Source organism: Lissotriton helveticus, chromosome 11 (genome assembly GCF_964261635.1).
Source record: "Lissotriton helveticus chromosome 11, aLisHel1.1, whole genome shotgun sequence".
Taxonomy (NCBI): domain Eukaryota; kingdom Metazoa; phylum Chordata; class Amphibia; order Caudata; family Salamandridae; genus Lissotriton; species Lissotriton helveticus.
In genome coordinates, this window is record NC_136072.1 from 1116137925 (window position 1) to 1116164352 (window position 26428).

The window sequence follows — 26428 nt, forward strand, 5'->3', positions numbered from 1 at the left end:
GTCTACACTTCTGACGTCAGTGGCACAGGCCGATATCAGGGGGACAGAACTGAGGCTGACTTCACTGCTTTCAGTGTCTTCTGAAATAATTTTAATATTTTCGCCACCGGCTGCTTCTGAGCAGCTAAGTGACTGTCTGGTGGACGGTTTTGATACTGGAAATGAATCCCTCCACATGTGCCCCCTCCCTGTGAAGTGATACATGCCCATACTTGCTTGTGTGTGAAGCGGCAGCACCCAGATGTGTACTGGCACCAGTCAACGAGCCAGGCAATTGCTGTGCTTTCCTCTCACCCGGTCTCTGTAGCTAATTTTCTCCTGAGACCTAGATAAATGTCCGATAACACAGCCCAGAACTATGGGGCATATTACCAACGATTAGCGATATTTATCGCTAACGAGGCTTAGCAACGAATTTTTTATCGCTAAGCATCGCCGGATATTATCGCAAAGATAACTTGCTATTAGCAAGGTTTATCTCAGAAGTGATAAAAATCCTCGCGCTAACTGCCAAATGAGAGATTATCGCTGGAAAACCAACGATAATCACTCGAAGTTGTGGCTGCTTTCTAGACCTCTGTTGTGCTGCGTGATCACAGCGAAGTTGCCGTACCGTGACCCGTGAGCCCTCACGTGATCGCGTGGAACTGCGAGAGACGCCGACTAGGAGCAGGAAGCTGGAATCGCGACCCGGTGTAGCGGCATTGCGGCCGCCTGGCCCCCCCAACCCCGCGCCCCCCCTAACAGCAATAGCACCGGTGTGTGAAGAGGCGGCGCTCAGTTCGTAGACGCTGGAAATCTCCCGTCGCACGCCGCTGTTTAGCCTCGCCGCTGTTCAGCCTCACAGCGCGAGTCTGTAGAGGGCGGAGAAGAAAAGGAGGGGCCGGATCAAATTGGAGTACAGCGCCGGAATAAGGCGCTAAAGTGCCAAGGAGAGGAAGAGGCACCATCTGTGTAGCAGAAAACGGGCTTGGGCACGGTTCAGGTTATCTACAAAAGCACAACAGAGGTAAGTGGGGTAAAGGGTGTTTTTTTTTTTTGCTCTTTCCCCCTTCTACCTATTATATCCCTTTACTGTTGCAAATAGTCTACCCCAGTCCTGAGGGCAGTGTCTAGGGCTGAGGGGTTTGATTCAGCCGGCATAAAGCACCGACGTATCTCTGTATCAAAAAGGTCCATTGGATGGCGCCAAGGAAGAACAAAAGTGCTTTGGGACAGGCAAAAACAAAGACTTCTAAAAAAGACCCCAATGGATTTAAACTTGTCAGGAGGAAGCTCGGTGGACCTCGAGTCAAAACCAAAATCTAAACGTATCCAAAAGAAAAAAGAGAAAATACCCAATGAGCAATCGAACGCGGGTCATATGGGTGGCAAAGCTTCTAACCCCCTGAAAGACTTTGTGGGAAAACATTTCAAAAGGGTTTTCTCTCCAGTTAAGCCCCTCTCACCTGATCTGGAATCAGCCGGGGAAGAACTTTGGAAGGGGGGCTCCTCTGTCATTTTTGACGACCAAATGGTGGACCTTGAAAATCTAATTAACCAATCACTACAGTCCTTAACTACTCATAATGGCCCTACAATGACACCCAGGCTATCCTCGTCCCCAAAGTTGTCCTTGCTTCATGACTCCAAGGAAGTAAATAGTGAAATTCAAGGTCAAGAGGAGGAAGATGAGGAAGATGACCTGGATTTGAACGACTTGGCTCTGAATGGAAACTCGAAAGGACTTGATGTGCACGAAGAACACACTTTAGGTTCCAAGGGTACTAAAGACGGTAATCAGTCTTCACAGACTAACCCGGAGTCCTCTACAAATCCGGCCACTTCAATGCTGGATCTGATTTTAATATTGCAAAAAACTCTCCAGGGAATCCTTGAAGTGACAATGCTAAATCATGATACATTAAAAACACAAAATTCGCACCTTTTAAAAATTCAGGGTGAATTACAGGGAATCAAGAGTCAAATGCCTTTAATGCTTAGACCAGTTCCTGACCCAGAGTATATAACACTAATCGAGAGGGAGGTCGGAAATAATGAACCCCCAGCTGTAACGCCAATTGTGATGGAGGTTGGGAATACTGAACCCCCGGCTACAAATCATGAAGTGTACATCTCAAAATGGCCTATGCTGATAAAAAGGAGGGGTGTATATAAGAGTCATTCTTCATTAAGACAGGGGAGAGTCATACAAAGAAAGAGCAAAGGTAGAGTAGTGAGAAAAAGGTCCGAGATGGAGGAATCATTAGATCTAATGGAACAAGAGTCAAAACGTAAGCCTCCAAAAATTAAGAAAGTGAGAGCAAGCAATACAAGAATGGGAAGGACAGAGAAGCCAGAAATGAATCGAATAATAAATGATAATGGCAGTAAGAATCAAAATAATACGGGGATGCAATTTAATGAGAAAGCCCATGAGGTCAAAACTAAAATACAACAACCACATAGGGGGTCAAAAACAAATGGTATGGAGTCTGAAGGAAATCATTGGCTGTACTTTGAGCAATGGGAAGGGGAGGGAAAAAAACGAAGAAGCGCTCGTACTTAAACAGAGAACTTCTTCTTAATTCTTTCGCCCTCTGCTCTAACTTGAAAGGAATCTGTACAAAAGATCTCAGACAGGTGGGCTTTCAAACAAAAGTTGACGGAAAAGAGCTTACGAAGGTACAAGTTTATTCTGAGCTGGTAAAAATTGCCATTGAACGAGCTGGTAGTGAGATATTAAAAGCAGGGATTCGGTTAGTACCTAATGAAGAAGTAGGGGCTGAAGAAAGTGTCCAGCAAGGAAAAGAGTTCTTAAAGTACCATGCAGGACTTGGTAAAAGGCAAGTAAGATTTATAGAAAGAGGCTTAGGGCAAGGCCCGGGAAACTTTAATATTATAATAAATAATTCTGTCCCGGAAGACTCTTGGAAGAACTGGAGTCTTAATACTAGCCTCCCAGGTCCTTCACAGCGGTACTTAGAGGAATCCAATAGGTTTGGGCCCCTTAGTGACGTGGAATAGGTAAAGGGGCAGCCACATGGCTTAAAAATGGTCTCCTGGAATATAAATGGGCTAGGAAACCAAATAAAACTTGAATGGCTAAAAGATCTGGCGAAAAAGAATGCGATCATCTGTATCCAGGAGACCTGGCTATGTGCCGAGCCCCCTGTAGTGGATGGGTTCTGTCAAGCCTATCGACCGGCAGTAAAATCTAGATCAGGACGCCCGGCAGGGGGTTTATTGACTTTAATATCTACAAATTTGGTGAAAAACTTCTCCCGGCTCACTGTAACATGTAAATGGCTGCTCTGCTGTAGATTAACTTTAATTACAGTTGGTAATAAGAATGATAATGTGCTGATTTTAAATGTATATATGCAATGGGGGGGCCAAGGAGGAGTATGGAGTTGAAATGGGTCATTTTAAAAATGATTTAGATTTAATGTGTGAAAAGTACGTCTCAGATTTGATTTTGTTGGTAGGAGATTTTAACCATAAACTTAATCCTAAGCGGCAGGATCTCATGTATCAGGACTTCTTAGAATCTTACGATATAATTCAAGCAAAGTTTCCCGAAACTCTGTGTACAACGAATGATGTAAGCTTGGGGAATTACCTAGCGAATAAATGTTTCTTCTGTTTGAACGGTAGGTTCCCACAAGATCGCCCGGCAAAAAAAACCTTTAAACAAGGTACACAAAATTGTCCCATAGACTATGTATTTATTCCAGCATGGAACTTTGATATAATAAAGGGCTTTATGGTTAACCATATAGAAGAAAGTGACCACAATATTCTAGAAGTGGAACGGGCATATTCCCTTCAAATTGTTGCTGAAATAGTAATTATACCACAGATGGACTATCCCAGGCGCATCACAACACGGTTAACCAAAGAAAATATAGAGCAATTAACCAGGCTCCAACATAAAATCATTCTAGGATGCACAGTTGGTCTAGATCTGGCCTGGTACATTGAAAAGTTAAACCAAGTGGTACAAAGTATCAAGGTCGAACTTAGAACAGACGTAAAGATTACCAAGAGTACACAAACCACTCAAGTTAGGAAGGGAAACTGGTATAATATAGCCTGTTTAAATAAGAAAAGAGCACTAAGGCGAGAACAGCGCAGTCTGCGTAAAAAATTTGATAAATCTAGAGCTGAATATCTTGTAAAATTAAAGAAAGAGTATACTATGCTTCTTGATAGCACAAGAAGAGCCCATAAGGATAATTGCTGGGGGAAATTGCTGGAGGCAATAGAAACCAAGAATATACGATTATTCTGGAATCTAGTCCGCTCAGCAACAGAAGCCTCACCTGCGTTAATGATTTGCGTGGTAGAAGAGGATGCCTGGGAGGATTATTTGAAAGAGCTATACCCGCCGGGGAGAGAATCTGAAGAGGAAGTACAAAGGGACTGGAGAGGCCTGGTAGATGACATAAAACCAGACTTCTCAGAAAGAAATGTACTTAATACAATCAAAACTTTAAATTTAACAAGAGCCTCCGGTCCAGATAACCTGCCTGCCCTGATAATCAAGTCACGGACATCTTGGTGGGCTAAATTCTTCTCCCAAATGTTTTTAGTAATCCTAGAATCAGGGATAGTTCCAAGTAGTTGGAAGGGTGCGATAATTCGACCGATCCATAAAAAAGGGGACGTCAACACACCAAGGAACTAAAGATTAATCAACCTACTCGATATAGGAGAAAAAATATTTGCTAAAATAATATTAGGTAGGCTAAAGACTTGGGCAGAAGAGAGAGCAATTATTCCAGTGGAACAGGGTGGCTTCAAAGAAGGCCATTCTACAATAGACCACTGCTTTGCCCTATGGGCTTTGGCCCGGAAGTCAATAGAACAAAATGGGAAGTTGCATTGCTGTTTTGTTGACTTTCGGGCCGCGTTTGACTCTGTGGACCGGAACAAACTCTGGGAGGATTTGACAGGATATGGAATTCCGGATGGCTTATTGATGATCTTGAAAGATCTCCATAGAGGGAACTGGGGAGAGGTTATTAGAGATTCGCATGGGTCACTAACCCACAAGATATTGATAGGGAATGGCCTTAGACAGGGGTGCATCCTGGCACCCCTGTTATTTTTAATCTTTCTGGCAGATCTCCCTGCGACACTTGAAGTAGAAAGAAGTGCAAGCCCTAGAATGAGCGGGAACAAAGTGCCTTGCCTATTATACGCAGATGACTTAGTGATCCTAGATCAAACAGAAATAGGACTTCAAAGGAAACTAAATGCTTTTAAAGGTTACTGAGATAGAACAATTTTGACTGTAAATATGGAAAAAAACAAGGTTTTATGTTTTGGAAAGAGCAAGAGGAACTTTAATTGGTTTTTGGGTAATAACAAATTAGAGGCAGTCAAGGAATATAGATATCTAGGCCTCTTGTTTGATAGTGCGCTAAATTGGCGCACCCATTTGGAGGCGCAAAGAGCCAAAGCTTTTTCATTCACATGTGGGTTGAAAAGGTTTAATAAAGAATATGGTGACATTACTCATAAACCAATGATAAAGGCATTTGGTGCAATGATCCCCCCCCAAGTATTGTATGGTGCAGAGGTGTTATACCTGAGCGGTAAACATGAGTGGGACCAGGAAGAGGGAAAAATCTTAAAAATATTATTGTCCTTACCAAACTGTACTATGGTTCAAGCAATAAGAATGGAGTTAGGGCTAACTTCATGGACCGTACAATCTCAAATGGCCCTGGTAATATTCTGGAAGCGCCAAGACCCAGGAGTGACACTAAAGGTCTCACAGTGGTGTAGGGATGAGATCCAAATAAGTAACCTTGCCTGGGCAAAGGATGTGAGCAAAACCCTCCAGAATGTAACTGGGTGCCTTAATGTGAAATTTTCTCAGGACACCTTGATAGCCGAGCTTACTAAGAAAACCCTTAGGGAACAAGGCCAGTCGCTCTCCAGGGCGCAGGACCTACATTATATGCCAGAGAAAAAATCGGTCCAGTGGCTAAAAAAGTCATGGGTTAATGATGGTTGGTTCCCGTATTTGGACATTCTGCCCAACCGAGTGCTGAGATATGAAATTCTTAGGACTCGGGTTGGGGTCAACCCATGGAAGATAGATGGAAAATTAAAATCTGTACTGATCAGCCCAGAAGGTAACTGTAACTGTGGGCGCGGACTAAGACATGATATGCCGCATATTCTACTTGATTGCTTATTTGTACATGATATAAGGAAATAGTTTTTACGTCCGATATTTCTATCACATCAGATAACTTCACGTGCCCAGGCGATCTGTTTACTTACCGATATGCCCACGTTAGAAATTGCAATTGGATTGGGTACATTTTTGAAGGGTGTAAAAGAATATGGAAGGGTGATTTCGAAAGAGGGGCACTGATTTTAAGTTGTTTTAAAGTTTTATAAAATGAAAAAAAATTCTTCTTAACCTTTTAGAGATTTTGAGATTTCTGTAAAAATAGGGCTTATTGTATGTTGTGTTTCTGAGGGCGTCACCCTCTTTTAATTTTCTTTTAACAAGTACTGAATTTGACCTATTTAAGATGTAGTAGAATTTTGTCTGTCCGTACTTTTTGATCCTAATTGCGTGTGTTCTGTACTGTTTAAAAGACCAAGGTCTAAATAAACAAGTTTCTCTCTCTCTCACTCGAGGTTTGGCGTTAGCTTGATGATAGGGGCTCACAAACTTAGCCATGATATCCACCTTCCATAGGATATCATGGCTAAGTCAGGAAAATACCAGGTGTAAAAAAAAGCAGCTCTAACCGCGGTTAGCGCTGCTTTTTTTTATCACTAACATGGTTAGCGAAATCCTTGATAATAGGAGAAATGTCGCTTAACAACATTTCTCCTATTATTTTTCTCTGGAACGCCCCCTTTGCATCTCATTAGAGATGCAAGAGGAAGCGTAGAGAAAAAGGGTGCTAACATGCGAATTTGCGTGTTAGCACCCTGTTGCTGATAGGGAGATAATTTTATCTCCGCTTTCTTGGCTTTTAAAGCCAAAAAAGCGATAATATGCCCCTATATTATCAGCGAGAATTATTAGAACTAGTCGCCTAGAGAATTGAGGCAAGTTGAAATAAGGTCTAAGCTAGTCCTGTCCCTAAATTGGGTGCAAGTCCCCTAAATGTTTGTGAACCAGTGGATGTTGTACCAAGTTGATGGCTCGCCTATTTTTTTTCCCAATTGTATGTCTTGCATATTTATGCTTTTGGAATTCAAGGCAATAGCCTTTGCACAAAGCGCCTGAATGTCCGGAGTTGGTCTTACTTTAACCCTCTGCCCTTTTCTTTTCAGGAATCCAGACAGTGCCCCTATGAAGAATAAAGTGGTGTACGGTGCCGCCAAGGAGGCACTGAAGAGGAAGCTTGAAGGTAAAGAACAGGTCTAGTTTTGGTGTCTAGACAGTCGGGAAGGTGGCAAGAGAGAAGATTGACCTGCTTACTCTTACTGAGGGTTGAGATCTTTCTTGACCATTCATTTTGTTTGGAAGTAAAAGTCGAAACATCAACCTGACCCAACATAATTCTGTACTGTCCTTTCTCCTCTGTCACCCTTATCCTTTCTGGTGGTGAAACATCTGGAAGTAGGGGACTACTCACTTGGCTCTTCCCGTAATCCTGTAAAACTGGAAGTATGGGACTCAAAACTTGGCTCTTACTGTAATCTCGTAAAACTGGAAGTATGGGACTCAAAACTTGGCTCTTACTGTAATCTCGTAAAACTGGAAGTATGGGACTCAAAACTTGGCTCTTCCCGTAATCATCTATGCAAAATCTGCCAACCTCTCTCAGCGTTGGGAAGCCCTCGGGCAGCTATGAGCTTTACAAATCCATAAGCATAAACTACAGCATTTATGTTGTCAAAAGGTGCCCTCCGGAATCTCACGAAGAGTGTGTGTATAAGGCTCATGGCTGCCTGTTTGTTTTTCAAACCTTCCAAAAAGCCTGGGGGCGTGCTCGTGTTTGTTGTGGGGGTAGTGCAAGAGAGTTTTTCCAAAGCTGGATGTCTTGAAGGCCCCAGCATACTCCCGAATGAGAACCCAGTGCTCCCTTCTGAGCTGCCTCATTAATGTGAGACATCATTAGTGATGTGTGACATCATTAGTGATGTCACACATAAATGGGCTTAGGGGGGATTCCCTAACCCCTTCTGGGTTCATCAAATGATCAAGCTGGTGAGTCTGCCTGAGGGAGGTGGGCATGGCCAGCTGTTACTGCCCCAACTCTCTCTCTCTACCCATGGGCACAGACTGAGACCCATTTTCTGCTGATGGGAGAAACATGGGGCCTTATTTATGAGGCCTTGCAACCATTTTGCGCTTCCATTGCGTCACTTTTTGTGACACATTGGCGGCATAAAACATGCCTCCTGTTGCCCCCTATTTACAAAGTGACGCATCTAAGCAGTTGCGTCACTTTGTAAACCCCTGCGCTACATGTATGCAGGGTGGGCGTTCCCACGTAAGTAAGCCTAGCAGAAGTGATGCAGTGAAATCTACCAGATTTCACTGCGTCACTACTAGGGTGCAAATGCTGTGAGGCAGGCGTAAGACTAACGCAGGCCCTTTCACATGGGACTTGCTACATTTGAAAGGACACATTGCTGGATTTTCTTCACTTTTGTGACACACTCCAGCAATGCTACGGTAGAAAATGTGGTCTCTTGATCACGAAGGACGCGCTCATTCAACTTGAAACCAAGGTGGTTTCTACATGGCTAAACAGTTATAGCGTTCATATATGGAAAGATTTTAACGCCATGTTTTAGTTCATAGCAATTGAATTTATTGATGAACCATTCTTTTAGTAGTTTGCATCATTTCCAATGGAAAATTCATTAAATTCATGAATGCTTCACATCGTTACATTATGCCCAATGCATTTCGGGTTGTAAACAGAAACCCTTCGTCAGGGGCCTATGGAAAACGAAAAACATACAAGACCTTAGCATTCGAAGGAAACCTTGGTATTGAATAAACAATTAAAGCATTGCATTCTAGTACACTCCAGCAATGCGTCACTTTTGTACCATACAGTTACATCAGAAATACTGACATATCTGTAACTCATTGTGACATAATGCATCATACAGTAAATATGACGCATAAATTATGTCGCAAGGAGAACGTACTGAGAATGATGCATCGCTGATTTCACGCAGCGATGCGTCACTTCTCATAAATAAGGCCTATGGTGAGCAGCACAGCTACTCCCACACACCGAGAGAATAAATGAACAAGCATGAGAGGACTCGAATGAAATGCATTGGGATTGTTCCTAGCTCATCCCCCTCACTCCCATCTTCCAAATTCCGTTTCATATTGCTTCTTTGTCTCAAAGTGTTTTCTGTCCAAACATGCCTAATGAGAAGGAGCTACATATGTGCATAAAAAATGAAGACAGACACTTTTTAGATATTATCGTAAGATAATAAAAATTCAGTATCTGCCTCCTTTCTGGTACCCAAGTTTTTGCCCCAAGAAAAGCCCAGATGTTTCGAATATTTTCTCGTAGCCTAAGGAAAAAAATACCAGCAGCATCTGGCTCTTTGCTGGGGCACAGGCAGATACCCTGGCAATGAACCAGGTGCTCTTTCGACAGCTCTGGGGGCCAGCAGGAGCCGGACGTGCTGCGGCTATTTTCTCAGCCTAGGAAAAATCCAAACAGCGTCTGACACCTTGCTGGGCACAAACACACTTTGTGTGGGGGGTTTGTGACTTTCCATGCCACAGGTAGAGCTGATTTCGTGTTCTGTCTCTTCATACAGTAGTAACTGACCCACCTGTATTGAATGTATTCTGTTGAAACAGGACAGACAGCTCCTGACCTCAAATAATCTGCTTGCCAAAGAACCAGCTGTATAGCCCATTAGGTGTTCTAGCAGTTTATTGGGTATGTAAGGGACCTAGGGTCAGATGTACAAACATTTTTCTTTTTGCAACCAGAATAATGCGACCAGAAAAATGCTTATCTCAATGTAGAAAATGCCATTCTGTTAATTGGTACCGGCTTGTATTTTGTATTTGCAATTCAGTATTTGGAAGGGGCGTGTTTAGGGCGTCCCTTCCAAATAGCGACTTGGTATGTTATATGTTACTGTTTTTCGGTCGACAAATAGTAAAACTTTACCACCCTTCCTTCCCCTTTGAGAATGCAAAAACCAATATTTTTTTTAAGATTTTGGTCCTGCTCTTAAAAAATAAAACTTCAAGGTTTCACTATTTTCTTTTTTTTTTTATTATTTTTATTAACATGCATCAACACAAACATACAGTACAATGGATTTGACATGGGAGAATACAGTGGAGACAGACTATGGTAAAAAAAAAATACAGCATAGTGTTGCGTTGGGTGCTGTGGAGAAGGGATATCATCGCTGTCGATGCTGCGATGCGGGATACTTACATACCCTTGATATGAGTTCCATCGGTACCAAATTTTGGACCATTTGCGGGGGCAACCTCGAGCTACGTAGACGGTCTTTTCCCTGTACATGCACCAATCGAGGTCTTTTTTCCCGTCTACCATCGTGGGTGCATTTGTGGCTCCCCAGAGCTGTGCTATATTTCTTTTGGCTAGCATGAGCCCCAGTGTAACCCATCGTGTTGCGTAAGTGTTGAGGTCAGTGGGCTCCCAGAGGTTTCACTATTTTCTTTTTAAAAGCACTCCATTTTCCTTTATGGAAAACGGGCTTCATTTAAAAAAAACATATATATATTACTTTATTAAAAAGCAATCGCAGAAATGGTGGTCTGCTGACCTCAGCAGGCCACCAGCCCTGTGATGGCAGTGATTCCTACCTTATTTATATTTATGAGGGAAGCAACTGAATGGCTGGTGGGAGACAAGACTGGGACTGGAGCCAACCCCAATTGTTTGGAAGAGATGCCTGGAATCAGTACACTCATATCCTACACCATACCTACGTCACACCACAAAGGGTAGGGCGCATGTTCCCCAGGGTGTCCACCGCCTGCCTCCGATGCAATACTCAGGACGCTGTATTCCTACATATGCTCAGGCACTGCGCTGTGGTCACCGGATACTGGGAGGACGTGTTGCTGTAGGTGGGTGGCCTAGCTGGGGTGCCCCATCCTCTCGACCCCCTACAGACCCTGTTGGATGTGCACACTACGTGAACCTGGCCCTAGTGTTGGGCAAGCATGGGGTCACCATGGCATGGAAGTCCAGAGTGACCCCATGGCTGCAATGGTGGAGAGCTGACCTGTTGCCGTGGGCCAGAGCAGAACTGAGTGAGGTCCGCCTTGTGGTGCCACATGACGAGGGAGGTTATGACATATGAGGCGCTTTGCAAGAATAAACAAGCTGCTCTTTGGGGCTGCTGTGAAGGCTTTTGAAAGTTTCTTTTGTTGATGATGGCCACTTACAGTGCCTGTGCTTCTGTGTCCCTCAGGGCGGCAAAGTGGCCCGTGCAAAAAATGTGCTTGAGAGGCTGAGGGCGCTTGAGATGGGCGTCCAGACCTTTTTCTACGTGTGTAAAGGAAAGCTTGATTCTCTGCTAAGCTCCAGAAGCCCTTTGTATGGTAGTTTCACTTCAGAATTCAGTACATATGTGATCAGTAGTGTTATTGAATGCTTAATGTGCCTACTTTGTGCTGGAACACCTTCAACAAGAGTTGGTGGCTGTCTCCTTGCTCAGGTCTTTGAAGGGAGTGGAGTGGATATCACTCATGTTTTGTTTTTTGTCCAGCATATGTGGTTCCTAGGAACAAATAGATTAAACCCCTCTGCAAAAACATTGGCGTACGATTGTATAGAGTGGCGAATTTTAATGACTGATACGCGCCAGGTTTTAGTATTTGGTATTAGTAGATTCCTGCTAGCAGTATATTTTTTGAGGAAAAAAGCGGGTGAAAAATTGTGATTAATTATATGTATAACTGACTGTGTTTTAGTGTGCCTTTTTAACCTTATAGCTATTTAAGTATGTTTTAAAAAAAATGATTATCTTTCCCCCCCGAGATGTACTAATGTCCGTATCCACGGTTATTTAATGAGCTTGCACGCTGAAATTCTCTTTTTAATATGTTTACGTAATACCTGTCTTGTGTCTGTGACTTTTTATGATACCTTGCATCGAAATAAAAAATGATGATGATGATGATGATGATGATGAATGGAGTGGGTGCGTGAGGTGGCTGGCACTGTATGGATGCTTTGCTGCACTTGGTTGTGAATTGTTCCCCTGAGTTTCACCGCTAATCAGTGCACACTGACTTATCCTAGATCTAGACGAGATACATCAACTTCAGAACTGCACCTGCTCCCCTACGCAGGGATCCAATAGTTGTCCTGGGTGAGGTGGGCAGTGTAGAATTAATGACGAGTTTTTGGTTCGCTTCTACTCCTCCTTGGCTGCTTCATATTCTTTGGCTGCTGCACGTTAAAGCTTTTGTACTTTATCAGAGGGCCTCAGCTTCTCTTGAATGTCTAACCTTTTTCATTTCCACATTCTCCTGACTCCAAAATATTCAGTGGCATTTACAGCCCACCCGGAATTCCAAGCCATAATACTTCTACTCTCCACAGTGCAAGAGTCGTTTTGTCAATGGACGATACAGTGGGATATAGGAATAATTTTCTTTTTTTCTTTTTAGGAATCAAGTTTGAAATTGAAGCAAAAAAATTAGAAGATATCCAAGATCGCCGCAAATTGGCTGTGGGGTTTGGCGGTGCCACGGTGGTCAGCTGGGAGGACAAACCTGTGTGAAGCTGCCATCTCGGAGCCAGCTGCTGGGGGAGCTTCTGCCTTTACCTCTTGTGCTATCTTGTTTTTTTTTAGGGGGTGCTCAGAAGGAGAGTTTAACATCTTGTCAGGTAGTTCTTCTGCTCCTAATCTGTCCCTACCATTTGCTTGTAAAGAGCTTAATCTCCGATTCCAATTGAATCCCCCTAAAGCTGAAGTCAGTCTGTAAGTGATTGCTGTCCAAACCATTTGCTAAACCTGTAGTTTAGTGTACAATCTAAAAATTGCTCTATCTGTTCACAAGTAACAACTGGTGCCTTCTTAAATTCCTTATCTTAATTTCTTTTGCACATTACACTTTTTTTAATTAAGTGTTTTATCCATTCTGCTTAAGGTACACATTCCTTTGTTTTGTGGAATAACTGAATTTTTGGCTTCGACAGTTTGCAAAGAAACTTAGCACAATCCTATAGCATCTGTACTGGCTGGGGTCTTCCCAAGTGCATTTCAAGTTTTATGAACCAGTCCAAGAGCTTATTCCCTCAGTACAACGTTCTTCTCCTCATCCCATTAATCAATGTAGTGCAAGTTTGCATAGTGGCAGAATCTAGGTAGTCAACCCTCCCTAAATTGCTTCCACATGAACACCACCTTAAAATCTGACCCACCAATGGACGATGACTCCTTGTGAGAATGAGAGAGCCTTTCCCATCTTCAGTTGGATCAGTACTCAAAATTAGCTTGATTAAAAAACTGGTTATTTTTGTGCATTAATGTATGGCTCACATAGCGAGACATTCTTAACTTGGTGGTTCTTTTATTTGTATGGCTGTATCCGTTGCAACATTAATGTTGGAATGGGATTCCTGATTGTGATATTAATACTGAAGCAGCAGCAATGGCTCAACTTTGAATAAAATTATTAACACAAAAAGTAGTTTTTTTCCTTCTGGCATGGTGCGTTGGTAGGGTTGAACTAGGTTGGACTGTTTTTGTGGTGTTTAGAGGAACATTTGTAACTGGTACACTTCAAGAATGCATGCCTAGTGCCCTTGATAAGTCCTCCTAGAAATTGTTTTCCATATAGCATCCCCAAGGATGTCAGTGGTGAGTGGTAAAACTGAATGTATGACATAATATCGACCACAAAAATATCGCAATACAAAAATATCGCAACAAAAATATCGAGGACAATAATATCGGGATCCTATCTTCATAAAGGTAAGTACAAAAATATCGAAAAAATAATATCGTAGTACAAAAATATCGAAATTAAAAATATCGTTTTTTTAAATGTATTAATAATAATGTAAAAATAATGTTAAAATACATATAATTTAACAAATATTAATAAAAACATTAAACATAATTAAAAAATTAAAAGTAATACATATACATTTAAAATAAATTAAAAATTTAATAATTTAATGTCATTTTATTTTTTTTAATTTCATTTAATTAATTTAAATTAAATTTATTTTATTTTTACCCTTTACGCCTGTACCCCAAAAACCCCAAACTGACCCTGAACCCTAAAAATACCCCTGTACCCCAAAAACCCAAAACTGACCCTGAACCCTAAAAATACCCCTTTACCCAAAAACTGAAAACTGACCCTGAACCCTAAAAATACCCCTTTACCCAAGAACTGAAAACTGACCCTGAACCCTAAAAATACCCTTTTACCCAAAAACTGAAAACTGACCCTGAACCCTAAAAATACCCCTTTACCCAAAAACTGAAAACTGACCCTGAACCCTAAAAATACCCCTTTACCCAAAAACTGAAAACTGACCCTGAACCCTAAAAATACCCCTTTACCCAAAAACTGAAAACTGACCCTGAACCCCAAAAATAACCCTTTACCCAAGAACTGAAAACTGACCCTGAACCCTAAAAATACCCCTTTACCCAAAAACTGAAAACTGACCCTGAACCCTAAAAATACCCCTTTACCCAAGAACTGAAAACTGACCCTGAACCCCAAAAATACCCCTTTACCCAAGAACTGAAAACTGACCCTGAACCCTAAAAATACTCCTTTACCCAAAATTAATTAACATTATTTAATTACCAATTAATTATTAATTAACAATAACAATAAAGTAAATATATTAGCACATTAGCTATAATTAATTTAATTTACTAATTAATATTAATTTTTCCCAAATAATTAATTAACAATAAAAAAATATATATATTAAAAAATTAATCTAATTAATGTAATTAACTAATTAATTACCAATTATTTATTAATTAAAAATATGAACAAAATTCTATTAATTAATTAACTAATTAATATTAATTATTTACCAATTAATTATTAAATAAAAATATGTACACATTTATATTAATTAATTAAATAATTAATATTAATTAATTACCAATTAATTATTATTTAAAAATATTTACAAACATATATTAATTAATTAACTAATTAATATTAATTAATTACCAATTACTTATTAATTAAAAATATTTACAAACATATATTAATTAATTAATTATTATTAAATTACTTCCCACCCTATTCCCCTATAAACCCACAACCCGCGCTAATACTAAAACGCAAAATGTTAACAAAATGACTAATTTTCAAACATACATTTCTAAACATATTTAGCAAACATATAAACAACAAAATAAAATACATAACACTAAACAACAAAATTTCGATATTACTAACATACATACCTTAATCTCGATATTCTGTCTGTCGATATTATGGCACATCGATATTCTATACCATCGATATTAAAACATCGATATTATTGTATATCGATATTTTAATTTCGATATTTTGTCTGACTACCGGTAAAACTTCGGCCTATATTTAGCAAGGTTTTGCGTTGCCCATGTGCCACACAAGGGGACGCAAGGGCGATGCAAAACTCAAATGAGATTTACCAAGCCACGCAAGTCCACCATGCATGGCCCTGCATGGCAAGATAAATCGAGAGTAACTCAAGGCAGTGCAAAACGCTGCCTTGATGTACTCAGCAGGCGTGCCAAGGGCGGGTCGCGGGTGTTCCCATGCATCCACCAATGCCTTCTGACATATTCCCAGATTTAACAGCACTGGTAGACCTGGGAATGAATCAGAATTGTAGGCCTCCCAACCAGAGACGCAACGAGAAGGAATATCTTTATTTCACTTTGTTGTTTCCTCATTCTGAGTGTGCTGCATTGTAAAGCACAGTTAGAAAGAGGAAAATGCCTCTGAGGATGTTTTTTGTGCAGGAAGGTACCCCTTCCTGCACAAAAACAATCCTACCTACAATGCAAGCTCCCTTGCACCATGATGCAAGGGTGCATGCGTTGGCGCTGGGCAGCAGTTTGTACGCCAGCGCAGACAGAGCACGACTGCACCGTATAAAGTTAAATACCTGCATTCCTGCCCGCTCCCTTTCATGCAGTGCAGCAAGGCGGCTTGCAGATTTGCTTGAAATATTGATAAATAGGGGCCTTCTTGTTTATGGCTGTTGTTGCCAAATACTCCACCTGCCACAATATATCATAGCTCCTTGGCACTTTATTACCTCAAGACGTTGGTAGCAACAGTAATTATGATCTCTCGGTAGCAGTTTGCGGAAATCAAAAATGCAGGCAAGAAGCTGGACTATGGCAATCTCCTGTATTTGGGTGCAACTGCCAAATGCATTTACAATTTACATTTACATGTGGAGATTGCAGTGTATCCAGAATGCAGCTGCGAGATTAGTTCTTATGCTACCAAGGCGAGCCTCAGCCAAAAGAGCGCTGACCTCCCTGCACTGGCTTCCCATCAGGGAGAGAGTGAAGTTCAAGGCCATGTGTCTGAGTAATCGGATTTTACAGAAGAAGGGGCCTTAGTATTTGCATGACCTCCATACTCCTTATGTACTGACCAGACTGCTAGGATCTAGTGGGAAAGGAAAGTTGCACGTCCCCAAAATCATGAGATCCAGGATGGGCGGTCGTTCTTTTCGGTATCTGGCGGCCCAGATGTGGAATACTCTTCCTCAGAGTCTCCGGCTGGAGTGTTCTGAATCCATTTTTCAGAAAGGTCTGAAGACCCATTTGTTTCCTGCGGTTTAATTCGTCATTCCAGGTTCTTGGGGATGCAGCTCTCTTTTAAGCTGTTACCTCAGCGCGGGGACGCACTGGTTCAGTGTAACCAGGCGCTTTATAAATGCTATTATTATTATTAATATTATAAGAAGCTGTTCATGAAATTTCCATGTAATTTTAAATTACTTTATGTCGAACAAATCATAGATACTAGTGGGCTCTCATTAAAATGTCAAAATGCTCTGCTCTGCAAACCTAATAATATTGATTGTGGGTCAGCCAGCTCTCTTCACCCCTGAGCCTGTCCGTATGCAGTGCATGTTTTTGTTCCGCTCACCACAGCATGGAGTGCCCAGTTTAGCCAGTGGCTTACATCTCGGCAAGGGACAGTGCTCTGTTCTTGTATGATGTGCATTTGCACACAGAAAGTACCAAACATCAATAAAAAATAATGACACTGCAGAAGTTGGCTGTCATTTCCAGGCTTGCTGACCTTGCCAGTGCTTTTACACTGTCTTTCTGATGAGGGGGAGGTTACTGTAAGTTACATAAAAATGATGTGTGAAATATTGCTTACAATAACAGTTCTATGCAAGAAGAAAATATTTATGTCTTACAGTGTAATTCAAAACCATCTCAACATGCTTTGAAATGTAGATGAAAAGCACTGTAAATACAATATGGACTACATGGGTAGATTGATTGATCTTGTTTTTATATCGAGACTTGCCAGTGCTGTCACACAGATACATTATCATGCGGCTGCTGAACACAGAACTTGCAGCGAGAGATAGGTTGAGAAATCTGGGCTGTCTGCAGTGAAGAAATAAGTGTTGGACACACTAATACATTGGATTATAATTGAGTTTATACTGCACGAGACATTGACACGCTATGGGGGAATTTCAGTGGCAACATTGGCAACTTTCTAGTCCACACAAAGCCACTCCACGCCACACAATGCCACCACACCATACCCAATGCCACTCCACCCCACCCACAGCCACACCACTCAACACAATGCCACCCCCATCCAAAGCCACTCCACGCCACACAATGCCACCACACCATACCCAATGCCACTCCACCCCACCCACAGCCACACCACTCTACACAATGCCACCTCCATCCAAAGCCTCTCCACTCCACACAATGCCGATCCGCTCCATGCAATTCCACCTCGCCCAGTGCCACTCCACACTACACAACGCCACTCCATGCTTGGTTGGCTTTGTCACTCATTTGCTTGCTTCTTGTTTGTTAACTTGTGGGCTTTACTCTCTCTCGTTTGTCTCTCCCCTGGAGCATGAACACATTACATAAGTACTTCCACTGCTCACTTTTGAAGGACTACTGTTTTCTGTTTATTGTTAGGCACTCTGCAGGAGTGCATGTGTTCCTGCTGTCTCTCCCTGGGCACAGCTCTTTCACTCTCTTCTGCCCCAAATGTTCTCTCTTCATGTGCTTCTTCCCACCACTCCTCAGTGTTGTGTTTGCCCTCATGTGCCTCCCTAACATCCACATTCCTTCGAGCCCTTTTGCTTCGCTTCCACCCGGTACCCTGCGTGCTGCTTTTCAATGAGCAGCAGTCAAATTTCTCGTAGAATGGCACGAGCACTCTTTATTTTTATAAAGAATCTTTTTATTGATTTTATACATGTCAAGCATTTCAACACTTGATGGCAAAAAAACAACCACTCATAAACAACAGAACAAACTGTTTGAGGCATACCAGCCCGGTCATGGGTACAGTATTTCTGTGCCATACCACATACCAGTAGATCAGTGGGCATATGTCCTTACAAGGTGCTTCAGTGTAAGAATCTACTCTGCGCTCCGGCCCCGGTGTTGGCTTTACTCTCCCCTTTGCCAAGCCAAGGATCGTCTAGTGAATTTATGAGACTGCATCCTCAGTCTGCCCTAGTCCATGGGCCACCTATTTTAGCAATTGTTGTGGGCAATCTTGGCCAGGGCCTAGTTCACCAGTTTTTCAGCCCTCCTGCATGAGTCCATACTGGACTCCCACTCACTCACCATGAGAACCATAGCACTCCACCACTTTTGAATCAGGTCTCTCCGCGCCACCATCAGGGCCACATTGCAGAAGAGAAGCGAATCAGGGCCACATTGCAGAAGAGAAGCTAATGGTTGTCTAGACTATTCTTAGTAACGTGGAGTAGATTTGGTCTACTACGTGACTAGTCAGGGAAGCCCCCGATACTCTGTACTCTAGTGGTGTCTCATCCTGTACCTCAAGTAGCACATCGCTATAGCTGCGTTGGATGTGTGATAGTTGCAGGTATTGGAGCAATTGGTTTCCCTTAAATTGATATTGATCTTGTAATTTGAAAAACGGTATCATTGTACCATCCTGCCACCCACCATCCACCTTTGATATGCCCTGTAAGTCCCATTTTTTGTGGCCCTCTATTGGTCTCATGCCTTTCAGGGTGTTGGAGTCCCAGAGCAGGGTCTTTAATGTTACTTTACCTCTCCACTCCAGAGCGCCCGCTGCCCTCTTCCATGTGTTAACCTCCACAGCTGTCAATAGGTGGTAGCAGTGGCAATATCCTTCCCCCAAATAGGTAACGGATATAACTCTCCCGCTCTATCACACTCTGATCGGCCTGCAGTGATGTCTCCAGCTGCGAGGAAAATGCCCAGTAATTGACGACTTGGAGTTGGGCCGCCCAGTAGTATAGGCGTAGACTGAGGAGGGGTATCCTATCCTCTGTGGGCTTTCTGTTCAAAGTGGCAAGGGCAATTCTTGGTTTTCCCCAAGCCACAACAGGGTCCTGGTCACCTCATCTACTGCTTTGAAGAACCCCTCTTGGACTTCAAACAGGATATTAAAAAACGTTGGTAAATAAATCATCTTGTACAGGGTGGCCCTTCCTATCAGCATTATCTGGAGGCTCTGCCACCAACTCGTGTCCCCTCTATAATTGTCTAGAATTCTGATGAGGTTTTCCTGAAGGAAGAATTCTCTGTCCGTGAACATAAAAACACCCAAATATTTGAACCCAGTCAGCTCCCAAAGTGATGGGAGTGCTGTGTGGCAGTGGGTATGCCACTGATTTGTACCAGTTAATGCAAAGTCCAGAATAAGATCCTAACACTTCCAGAATTTATAGAACTCTCAGCATGGATCATTCTGGGTCTGCAAGGCTGAGCTGCATACCATCCGCAGAGAGAGATAGTACGTATTTCCGTCGGGGTCCCAAAACAGTTCTCAAAGAAGCACGTCGTGGTGTGTCCATGCAGCTAGTGGCTCAAGTGCCACTGAGAATAACAGAGGGGATAGCGGGCATCCCTGATGAGTGCCCCTGCTATGTTTCATACAGGTGCCCGATATAGGCTCAGGTAGCAACCAGAACTTTCACCTATATTCCCCTGATATTGCACTACATAACGGTTCTCAGTACTGACCTTTTGCCTGATTACGGTAATGCCTAAATGGCATGGGGTTTTCTCTGAAAACCAGCCTCATTCATTATGCGTGAGGATTCTTGGAATTATAGAAAGAGTACCATCTCCTGCATAATAATTATCTATAAGGGTCATTCCATCCATCATCCTAATCTAAAATGAAACAGCAAGGTATATCACCTGGGGGTACCATATTGGATATATAAACACCATATCTTGGCTGAGGCAGGAGAGGAGAAAAGGACTTCCATGCTGATACACTGATGCAAGACGCTCAGGTTCCTTCATGCAGACACTCCAGCTCGCATTGGTCTGACATCCCTTGCGGGGTGTCCATCTCCAGACCAAGATGGGGTATCACAGACTCTCACTTAAGGTAATGGGGTTGACTTTATCCTAGAGGGATTCTTGGCTTTACACCTACATACATGCTAGATACACTTATGTACATCTAGTTAGGGTTGCATCGTAGAAGTACACATTTACTACTGACATGCATTTTATATACTTGCCTGTAATCATTGTTTTAGCACGATGGTAGAAATAGTTTCTAGTGGCACTGTGGGCTAGCTGGTATACAGGCTAACATACCAGGTGGGGGTGTCTAGAATCTGTCCGGACACCAATCCTACAGTGTATGTTGTCTAAACAGCCAGATCATATATAGGTTTGTAGGAACTGCACAACAATCCAGTCCAAACTGCAAGAAGGCCCCACTAGCCTTCACTCTGGCCAGTGGGTCCACGTAGAGCAGCCACACCCAAGATAAGTAGCACAAACCTAATCCCATCTTCTGCAACAATGCCATCATATAAGGCCTTTCCATAGGGTGACCAGACGTCCCGGTTTTCCCCGGACGGTCCCCGTTTTTGGAGAAGTGTCCCCGTGTCCCGACACTTTTCTCCAAATGAGTCAAATGTCCCCGTTTTCGAACAGTGTCCGGGTTATATACACAAATGTCCCGGATTTTCATTAGTCCGGTTGGCCGCATGCTCTGTTTGCATTGCGTGACGTCACTGAGGTGAGCGCTGTAGCAGGAAGGGAAATCCTTTGAAGAGAGACATTTTCTCTCTGGATTTCCCTTCTTTGTCCACGCAGCGCCACCTACGTACTTTTGCTGACTTTCAAGAGGTGCCCCCACAGGCGTGTTGCAAAGATGTTAATCAGGCCTCATGTGCACATTCGAAGAAATCCTCGAGCCCTGCTTGCGGCACCACACGGGCCTATTAACTGCTGTGACCGCCTACTAATACTGGTCCGGTACCTGGTGTAAACACAAGTCTCTGCAGTTATGGGATCGCAAAAGTCTCTGACAATGAAAGGGAGAAGCTGCCCTGCTGACGTCAAACTTAGTCCATCAGTCTGATCAGGGAAAGCTGAAAATACACTGCTCAACCATTGTCCGTTTTTAGTAGAAAAAGAGTAAGATATAATTTACTGGAACGAGTGGGTGTTGCATTTTTTGGAATAGTCTTTTAAACAACAGGTCGCTACTGAGAACACTAATATTCTCCTTTGATAACGTATACTTGCTCAGCTTAATTGACCATTTTGTCAGGGATGTTCGGTGAGGTTTTTAGCCACCCCACAAATGACTTTCATCTGGTCGAACTGAATAATGTGATGATTTGAAGCACTTTAAAAAAAAAGTGTTGCAAACTGATGCTTCTTATAAAGTTTTGTGCATCTTCCTTTGGACATTTACTCAAATCGTACTTTACAAATTCAACCTAAACATGGTTACCACCTGAGGAATTTATCTGCACATTAATATAATGCATGATGAATTCACCGGTGGGGACACTCTTTAGCCGAGGCATACACCTGTATGGAGAACACCCTGCAAGTTGATGAGTGCACATTTTGTGACACGAAGACAAACTGGCTTTCTTTCTTACATATACTGTATACGGAACACCCATTAATTCCCTATGAGACATACAGTGTAAACCTCTTGAATGAATTAATTAATGTTCTCGAGTAGCCCACATTGAGAACTGAGGCACAGAAAAGGAAATTAAGTTACATTTGTCAGCGCCAGTCTTCTGCTTCCAAAGTATGCGGCGAGGAATTAGATTGCAGCTTGTATAATTTCCATCATGCTTATGTTCAAACGTTGTGCCTGCTTACATCCTGCCCTTGAAAAGTACTTAAGAGCAAGTCATGCGTAGGATCCCACAATCCGGTCAAGTGAGGACAGCCAGGATAACAACACAGGTCTTCCTAATCCTACAGGTGACATATCTACTAAACCCTTTCACCTGAGGTGCATTCGTGTGTACTGCGCTGATACCCCCACCGCTAAATTTATTCCACTCAGGCTGAAACACACCACATACACACACCAGCGAAAACACGGGCAGTGCTTGGTCAGGTCCAGTGCAGCCGGTAGCCTTGAGCTACTAATAAGCAATTATGTGGGAGATGATAGATCATGTGTAGTGGCATTAGTAAGCAGTGTCAAGTGAGCATCTAGGCCAGCACAGAGAAATCATGTTACATCAGCCGGCCTCTGAAAGGTGCTGTGCCATGCATGTTGTGTGTACATGTCACTGATGGCCACTATGTGCAAGTCTGTGTGTGTGTGTGGCCAAGAGGCAATACGATGGAGTCACTCATTCTGTACATTCTTAAGCTCTACAGGCAGCCCTTCCGATTGGCTCGCCACACCTCTCCTGCCCAAATTCAACTTGAGTTTGGCCTTGTAAGCCAGCAGAATGGGGATGTCCACATGACGGGCTCACTGCTTTGTGCTAGAGTGCAGTGACAATATGCACTTCAAGCTGATTGGCACTTGGTCTTAACAGCGTTAGTACTTTGGGCATGATTCACAGTGGTAACCTTAGACCAAAAGTCTAAGTTTATGAATTTTGGTAGTCACAAAGGGACTTGCAAGTGGTAATAAAAGACCTCTGATTTGTCGTCTGTAATGCTTCATCTCGGTCGGTGGAGGGAGCTGTCGTTGCAGTCCCTTTTCTATGTCTATGACAGCTGTCAAATAGTCCTACTTTTATGTCGATGGTTACTGCAAACTGTAGTCCTACTTCTATGTCTATGACCCGTGCCCGTTTTTTGTTTTGAGAATCTGGTCACCCTACCTTTCCAGAGAGTCAAATACCTTTTCGGCATCAAGGAGGAGCATAATGGCTGGTTCTGCTATATGATCTTTGTGCTCCAGGCACCCTGTCAGTCACCGCAGGTTGTGTCTTTTTGCCCGGTATAGCATGAATATTGACTGCTTGGGTGCTATCAGGGAGTCAGTCACTCGCAACCAGCATTTTGACAAAACAATTACCAGAGGATTAGTCTCTAGGTTCAGAGATGATATGGCTCTATAGGAGGCACCTTTCCCATGTGGCTTCCCTGTCTTATGGATCACTACCATAGATGCCCGTCTCAGTTCCTGTGTGAAAGCTCCGTCCTGCCTTTCTCTGTAATATATGTCTCTCAGTGGGCCCCCGATCTGGATACATTTGGAAACATTCTAGTGACAGGCCATTGGGGCCAGGGGATCGCCTCCCTTTCATTTAGCATATGGTGACAGAGATCTCTAGACCTGTGAGCTCTAATTCCGATTCCTGCCTTGCCTCGTTGCCCAGCTGGGTTGTGAGTTCCCTCACCATGTGACAGCCAGAAGCTTCCCGCCTTTTTGCCTGATTCATGCTTCTCCCCTGCTGTCTCCAAAATGTTGCCCTCACCTTCTGTCGGGTATGTGCTCTCAAATCAGCCCTTAGCCCTTCGACCTTCTGTACCAACCTCGGCAATGGGGAAGCCACATATTTTGCCTCCACCATGTTAGTGCAGATTTCATCTGGCTGGTTTCCATGTCCATCTCCTTGTTTTTCTCTCACACATACGCAATCATTTGGCCCCTCATAACTGCCTTGTAGGCCTCCCAGAGGAATACAGCTGAATTTACATACCCCGGTTTACTGGAAGTAGTTGATTGTGGACTCTGGCACTAATGTCCTGGTGTTCATGTAAGTGGTTTCCCAAGGATCGAGTTTCCATTTCCTTTTCAATCCTGGGGTGCTTATATGCAAGTATGTCATTATGGGAGTGTTATCGGAGATGCCGCGCAGCAGTAATGCTGGGAGTTGGCAGCACCCCTGCTGATGCCCCCATGCCAGTAGGTAGTCCATCCTGGACATGGAGCACATTGTGTTGGCTGCAAGCAGTCCTGGCGTTATCTGAGGTGTTCCTCCCTCCACAGGGCAGCCATCCCTAAGATTTGAACTGGGATAGATAGAGGTCCATTCATGGTTCTCCCCCTTTGCCGTCAATCTGTCCATCTCCCCTTGCGCTGTCAAATTAGGTCTCTGCAATTGAAGAATATGGTCTCCAAGAGTCATGCTACCCATTCACCAAGTTTATCCAACCCGTGAATTGCAGACCGAGAGAAAATAGCAGAACACCAATACAAGTTTTTCCCCATACCACTGCCCCCTCACCACTTTGCGGCTTCCCATGTCCTCCACCCAGAACCCGGTGGCCTGTAATGGAATATATTTACATGCCAGAATTCCCACTCCCCTGGAGTCCTTAGAAAATCCTGCATTCACCAGTTATTTGTACCTACCTCTGTTTATGAATAGTCAGCAATTACCAACCAGATGTGTTTACTGTAGGAAGATTATATTGAGATGTGCCTGGATAGGTATTTACACACTATGTTCCTCTTCAGTTTCCTGCACAAGCGATTCATGCTTCATGAGAGTATTTTAAGAGTTAACCTGAGGGTTACGTCATTAACTGCATGCCATGCCATACCAGCAACTTTACCCATTCTGGGCCAAGTTTCCTGGCCCATTTGAAAGTGACGCCTGAACCAGCATGTCTAACCAAAACTTCTCCAACCCCCCTCCCCACGGCCTTGTGCTGCTTACCTAAAACTACCCGCCACCCGGCCAGCAGCGGAACAAGATGGCTGGCATTTAGGGAAGGTCCTGTAACCCTCGTCCCACATCCCAATAAATCTGGCACTTAATCCGTACTGTTGTAATTTGGAAACGATTAAGTTGAGCGTTAGCCAAAGACATCTAGTTTTGGCTGTTATCTTGACATTTAGCGGCATCCATTTTGGATTCACGGCAGCCATCTTGTCTGCCACCCGCTGCCTCGTGCCGACCATGTGTGTTGTCCTGCCTTTCTGCTCATGACCTTTGAATCTGCCCAGCAACAGGCTAATAATAGCATCTCTGTGTTTTGCTGCTGACCGTTAGGGTCCGCATCTGTCAATGGTTAGCCTTAGATTGGAATGTGTTAGCCGAGACCCCAAGACTGTAAGCTCCTCCCACTGATCGATTGTGCTTCTCGATATTACCTTGTATGGACATAAAATGTGCTCTTAAACTTTGTACCGCCTTCTCTTGAGCCCCTGCATGGGTATAAATAACCATGCGTTCAGTAGCCCTTTGTGCTACTTCTCGCAGTGCCGAAGGGTGCTGTCTAAACTTTAGCACCACCTCATGAGGTGTAATGAACTTTGTGTTTTGCATTTCCAGTTTCCGTGCCAACTTTTTTCTTTTGAGTCTGAGGACTTTGTGCGCAGAAGGGCGACCCCCTTGCACTAGCGGGCCTGGCTGAGGCCTGCACAACAAATTGGCGCCCGGCACGTGGAGCTCATCGATGACTCGGATGCCCGAAGGATTGGTCGTGACGAAGGTTCGGAACTTCGCTTTGGACGCGATCGCTGCCAGAGAAGACCCGAGTCTTGGTACCCGAGGTGGTTCTTCCCTACTTTCCGATCCGACCATCCAGGTGGCGCCGGTCTTCGACTGAGATCTCTTCTGCTGGTCTGCCGTGCAGTGACCGTTTGGCAGTTGGAATCTGGACAGCCTATGATTGGTAAGAGCCGTTTTGCGGCGCCTGTTGTAGGTTTTGGATGCCCTTGTATGGTAAGGTAGTCTTAGGAACACTTACTGTGGCATATTTGTATTGGGAATAGACTTGTCTACTTTGGATTTTGTTTGACTTTTGATATGATATGAATATGATATGAGAATATATGCGTTGCAACCCATATAGGCAGGCCATGCGAGGATTTTTCCTCCACTTTGATATATATAGCTCAACGTACTAAGAAAGGACCTTAAGCGCTCTTTCCCTATAGTAGTGTATATCTTGCACTATTCTTGAGCATGCCTGTTTTTCGCGCACTTCGAAAGTCTAGTGTGAAACATATTATCTGTGACAAATCAACAGACAGGAGCAGACAAATGTGATCGCTAATACCAATATCGTA

At 43.3% G+C, this 26428-nt stretch overlaps 1 protein-coding gene across 1 annotated transcript in view; it reads left to right on the top strand.

Annotated features, from left to right (window-relative positions):
• The window catches only part of LOC144791555 (cofilin-2-like), a 40392-nt gene extending 26699 nt beyond the window's left edge, over positions 1-13693 (top strand). The window contains exons 3-4 of the mRNA XM_078666273.1: positions 7294-7370; positions 12617-13693. Coding sequence (XP_078522399.1) covers positions 7294-7370; positions 12617-12729 — 190 coding nt within the window. The 3' untranslated portion in view covers positions 12730-13693. The remainder of the gene's footprint in view (positions 1-7293; positions 7371-12616) is intronic.
• Positions 13694-26428: the final 12735 nt, after the last annotated feature.